This window comes from Cebus imitator, unplaced genomic scaffold (assembly GCF_001604975.1).
Source record: "Cebus imitator isolate Cc_AM_T3 unplaced genomic scaffold, Cebus_imitator-1.0 Scaffold17, whole genome shotgun sequence".
Taxonomy (NCBI): domain Eukaryota; kingdom Metazoa; phylum Chordata; class Mammalia; order Primates; family Cebidae; genus Cebus; species Cebus imitator.
The window spans coordinates 5,890,048-5,894,711 of record NW_016107332.1 but is presented as its reverse complement, the minus strand read 5'-3'; the positions used below and the strand labels follow the sequence as shown (position 1 = coordinate 5,894,711).

Here is a 4,664-nt window from a genome sequence, read left to right as displayed (position 1 = left end):
AAAAAAAAAAAAAAACAATAATAAAAATAAAAAAATAAAAAAAAATCAAGTTTCAGAACTAAATGAAGCATGTTTTATAGCATGTTTCTATTTGAGTAAGAATTTTTTTCTCTCTGAGGAGTAATGTGGGTGTGTGTATGTGTGTGTGTGTGTGTGAGAGAGAGAGAGACAGAGAGAGGGAGAGAGAGAGCGTACACACATAGTTTTATGCTGGTTATGTAAAGAAAATTTCTGTAAGGATAAAGGTAACTTTTATTGTGGTTGTACTCTAGGAGAGGAAGACAAAGAGTTCAGGTGGGGGAGAGATACTTGTTTTTTAAAATCTTTTGTTAGTGTTTGAATTTAAAAATCATGTGCATGTGCTTTTAAAATGTTAAATTTGTTTTAAAATGACATTGTACGTTGAAGTAACTTCATAAAAATTTTGGTAGCTATCTCTCCATCCTGTTATACTGCTTTTAAGTACTCAACTGATTATCAAAGCAGATGGAGGGCACCTTGGACCATCGGCTCTCGAGGGACGTGGTTAACAACAGTTGGATTGTGCAATTTGTAGCTAATGACAGTTTTGTCCATCACTGGGCACCACTGACAAAAATGATTAATTCTATTACCAGTGCAAGCCATGACATTTAGAACCACCTCATGGAGACTTATATTCTTAAAAGTCTGTAATGTCTAACATTTGAAATTATAGAATAAAATAACCATTTAAAGCATTTACTAGTTTTAATAATTTACCTGTTAGAAGTCAAAGTGGATATAAAGAGGAGATAAAGGATAAATGTTGCAATTGTCTGTGTATATGTATTAAGTTTCTTTAACCAGGTTTCACAATTCATAATATATTTAATTATAATCCAGTTAATAAACTGTAGGTTTTCTTTTTGTGTATATCCTCTGAGGGCATTCCAACCAAAGGAATTTTTTATTTCCTAATTTTCTTTTTAAAGTACACCTCTCATATTTTCTCTGGGCTCAAGTCACTCTATTTAAGCGAGAGAGGAACTGAGGTTTCCTTATGCTTCCCTCAAATCATTTTATTATCAAAAATCATTCTTTGTTATTGTCTGCATTTTATGTATGGTCTTATAGTCAAACTAGAAATGAAAAAGATGGGAAAGATTAGTGCAGTGATTTTTTAGGTCTTGGTATAAGATTTCACATGTCGACTAGTTCACTGAAAGTATTATCTATGTATTGTTTTCCTTAAGTCCAAATAAATTGCCTATCAGGGGATGTTCATCAAAACATTAGAATCAAATTTCTCAATGCTTCGTGTATAAGCAGAAACTAACATGGTAATTTAATTATTGCAGGTGGGCCTTGGGCACATCATGTCCAGTTTTGAAGATGCTGACACAGAAGAGACAGTAACTTGTCTCCAGATAACGGTTTATCATCCCGGCCAGTTGCAAAGTGGAATATTTCAGTCAATAAGGTTTTGTAACAGAGACAAACTCCCTTCCAGTGAAGTGGTGAAATTTGGCCGAAATTCCAACATCTGTCGTTATACTTTTCAGGACAAACAGGTTTCTCGAGTTCAGTTTTCTTTGCAGCTGTTTAAACAATTCAACAGCTCAGTTCTCTCCTTTGAAATTAAAAATATGAGTAAAAAGGCCAATCTGATCATGGACAGTAGAGAGCTGGGCTACCTAAATAAAATGGACCTGCCATACAAGTGCATGATCAGATTCGGAGAGTATCAGTTTCTGATGGAGAAGGAAGATGGAGAATCATTGGAATTTTTTGAGATTCAGTTTATTTTATCTCCAAGATCACTCTTGCAAGAAAACAACTGGCCACCGCACAGGCCCATACCCGAGTATGGCATTTATTCGCTCTCTTCCTTCCAAAGCAGTTCTCCTACAGAAATGGATGAAAATGAGTAATGAACACAGAAAGTCTCAGAGAAGAAATGTGAAGGACAAAGAACTCTGTGGATGCTCTGCAGACACTACTTATTAAGCGTTTGTTAGGGTAGTATGTTATAGTCATCTGTTGTGCTGTGAAATTTGGAATTTCAGTATTATCACTTTGAAGTCTGTAAATTGTGTTAGTCATTAACTTAGTCACCTGTTGTATTCCTGGAGCTACACAAAATTATTTTAACCGCTCATCTGTGAGGATTAATATACAAAAAGATATCCTTTGGGATGAAATAGTGTTCTCAAAATAAGGTTATATTATTTTCTTTTTCTGCTTGATTTTCATCTGTGTTTGCTTTGTTTTTGTAAGGAACCGTCTCTTGGTTTGGTCGCATTGTTTCACAGCAGCCATTTGTTTTCAAGGCCAAGGCTCCAGGCAGCTTGTTACCAGTGTTCGTAGCCTGTCAGCACTTGCAGCACCGGAGTACCAGAATAGGCTCTGGACTAGCGTCTGTGCGTCACTGTGGTTTTAGAATGGGAGGACTTACTTGAGGAATACTACCTTGCTTTTCCATGACTTCTTTTTACAGAATTGTAGTGTGTTTGCTCCTAAGATGACAGTTCTCTTTGTCTATGTTCAGCATCTAGGATAAATATTTAAACATTTTAAAGCACCACTGTGTTATGTTTAGAATTATTTGTTTACAAAATTAGAAGTTTGATTTTTATGTGTTATACAAAATTTTAAAATTTCACAAATTCACCTTTTTAATAGTATCCATGTACACAATAAAGACAAAGCTTAATTAGCCATTTTCGTTGAATTTATTTTTCTAAATAAGGGAAAGAACTGTTCTTGGGCCACTTTTCATATATAAATTTATGTGAAAATGTTTATAATAAATGCTTAAATATTTCTAAAATGTCAACTTTAAAAAGTATTTTTCAGTTCTTAATTTTTTTAAATTTAAGATACTTATTCAACTCCTCTTAACTAAGATAGTGAATGTTGAGTATAATGGTAACCATTTAGTTAAGGTAAATTGTAGCATTGCCAGGTAGTAAGGCTTACTGTACAATTTTCCAGGTAAACGAAATTTCCTATAGTAAGAGGTCCATATTTTTGTAACATCCTTTAAAAAATGCTTTTGTGAACTCTCCAGCCTCTTAACAAAACAGGCTTTAAACCTCTTCTTGATTCAGACCATCAGTCTATTCCTGGGCAATAGCATGTGATATCCAGCACCCTAACCCTGACTCCCCAGCCCTGGAACTATCCCAGTAGGGTGAAATATTTGTCCCTATGCAAAGTGGCCTGAATGACTCTTTAGTTCCTGCGTCTAGTTTTCCTGCTTATTCCCCGTGATGGGCAGAGTAATGATCCATCCAAAGATGTTCAGGTGTCCATGTGATAGTCTCCAGGACTTGTAATTGTGCTGCTACATGGCAAAGGGGAATTAAGGCTGCAGCTGGAATTAAAATAGATTATGCTGGATTATCTGGGTGTGCCCAATTGATCACCAGATCCTTAAAAGTGGAAGAGAGACAGATCAGTATGTCAGAGTGATGAGGTGTGAGGTGGACTTGACCTGCTGTTGCTGGGAGGAAGGATATCGTAAGCCAAGGAATGTGGATGGTCCCTTGAAACTGGAAAGTGTGCATTGAACATCTGGAAGCTGGAAAAGACAAACCCCCAGAAAGGAACAAACTCTTGTGGACACCCTGATTTTGGTCCAGTGAGATATGTTTGACTTGTTAACCTACAGAACTTTATGATGATAAATTTGTGTTTGTCGTAAGCCACTGCAGTAATTTGTTACAGCAGCAAATAGAAAACTAATATACTCCCTTTAGTCTAAGATTATCTACTACTGATTCTTTCTAGGATTAGAACTTCCTGTATGATGTGGATTTTTAGCCACATCACCCAGCTTCTTAGAATTGCTTACAGTGTGTAGTGTCATGAGAACGCCTTTCTATGGGTGAAGTATATATACTTTAATATGTACATACTGTCACATTTTGACAATTTTGGAAGACTTTCACCTCTGTTTCTTGTCTTTGAGGCTGATGAATGTGTTTCTAAGTTATAAATTTAATATTAAGGAATTCATGTATTATTGTTATTGAACCCAAACAATGTGTTAAGTAATATTTAGGGCCAGGAAAATCTCATGCTCATACGGAATAATGATATCTCCTAATGTATATCTTGGAAAGAGTTTTGTTCAACTTGATAAATATTAATTTTTTTTTCTATTTTTTCTCCTTAAAAGATTGGCAAAGGAGAGAGCGGGTTGCTAAATGTTTATTTATTATTGTTCTCCAAAGAATAAAACACTTTCCATAGCCCAACTCCAGTAGTAAATAATAATGAATGCTCCAATAATAAAGGAACAATAGATTAGTATTGTAGGGCTAAGGGCCCCACAGGGTCGTGGGGTGTCCCTTATGCTGTGCTGAGGCATAGGATCTGAGAAATAAAGAGACAGGACACAGAAGTACAAGGAAAACGCAGCTGGGCTCGTTGGGGGGGGATGCGGGGCACAGCACTTATAAGTGAAGACAGGCGAAGCCCTGAATGTCCAGAAGTGTGTGTATTTATTGGGTATAGGTTAGGGGACAGGGTAGTGAGTGAAGTCATCTTTAAGGATAATGATAGGGTTGTGAGCAATAAAACAAGGGGTCCACCCCCATTACATCACCTAGGCTAAGAGGTGGACAGTATGCAGCAAGGGGTCCACCCCCATTAGGTCACCAAGGCATGGAGGTGGGCCGTGTGCAGTGAAGAGGGCG

The 4,664-nt window shown here is 36.6% G+C and overlaps 1 protein-coding gene across 2 annotated transcripts in view; it reads left to right on the top strand.

Annotated features, from left to right (window-relative positions):
- TIFA (TRAF interacting protein with forkhead associated domain) overlaps nt 1–4,127 on the top strand; it is an 11,239-nt gene extending 7,112 nt beyond the window's left edge. Inside the window, exon 2 of one of the 2 annotated variants that reach the window (XM_017510006.2) lies at nt 1,320–4,127. In XM_017510006.2, coding sequence (XP_017365495.1) covers nt 1,338–1,892 — 555 coding nt within the window. In that variant the 5' untranslated portion in view covers nt 1,320–1,337 and the 3' untranslated portion in view covers nt 1,893–4,127. The remainder of the gene's footprint in view (nt 1–1,319) is intronic. The other variant, XM_017509998.2, reaches the window with a different exon arrangement.
- The last annotated feature ends 537 nt before the right edge of the window (nt 4,128–4,664 follow it).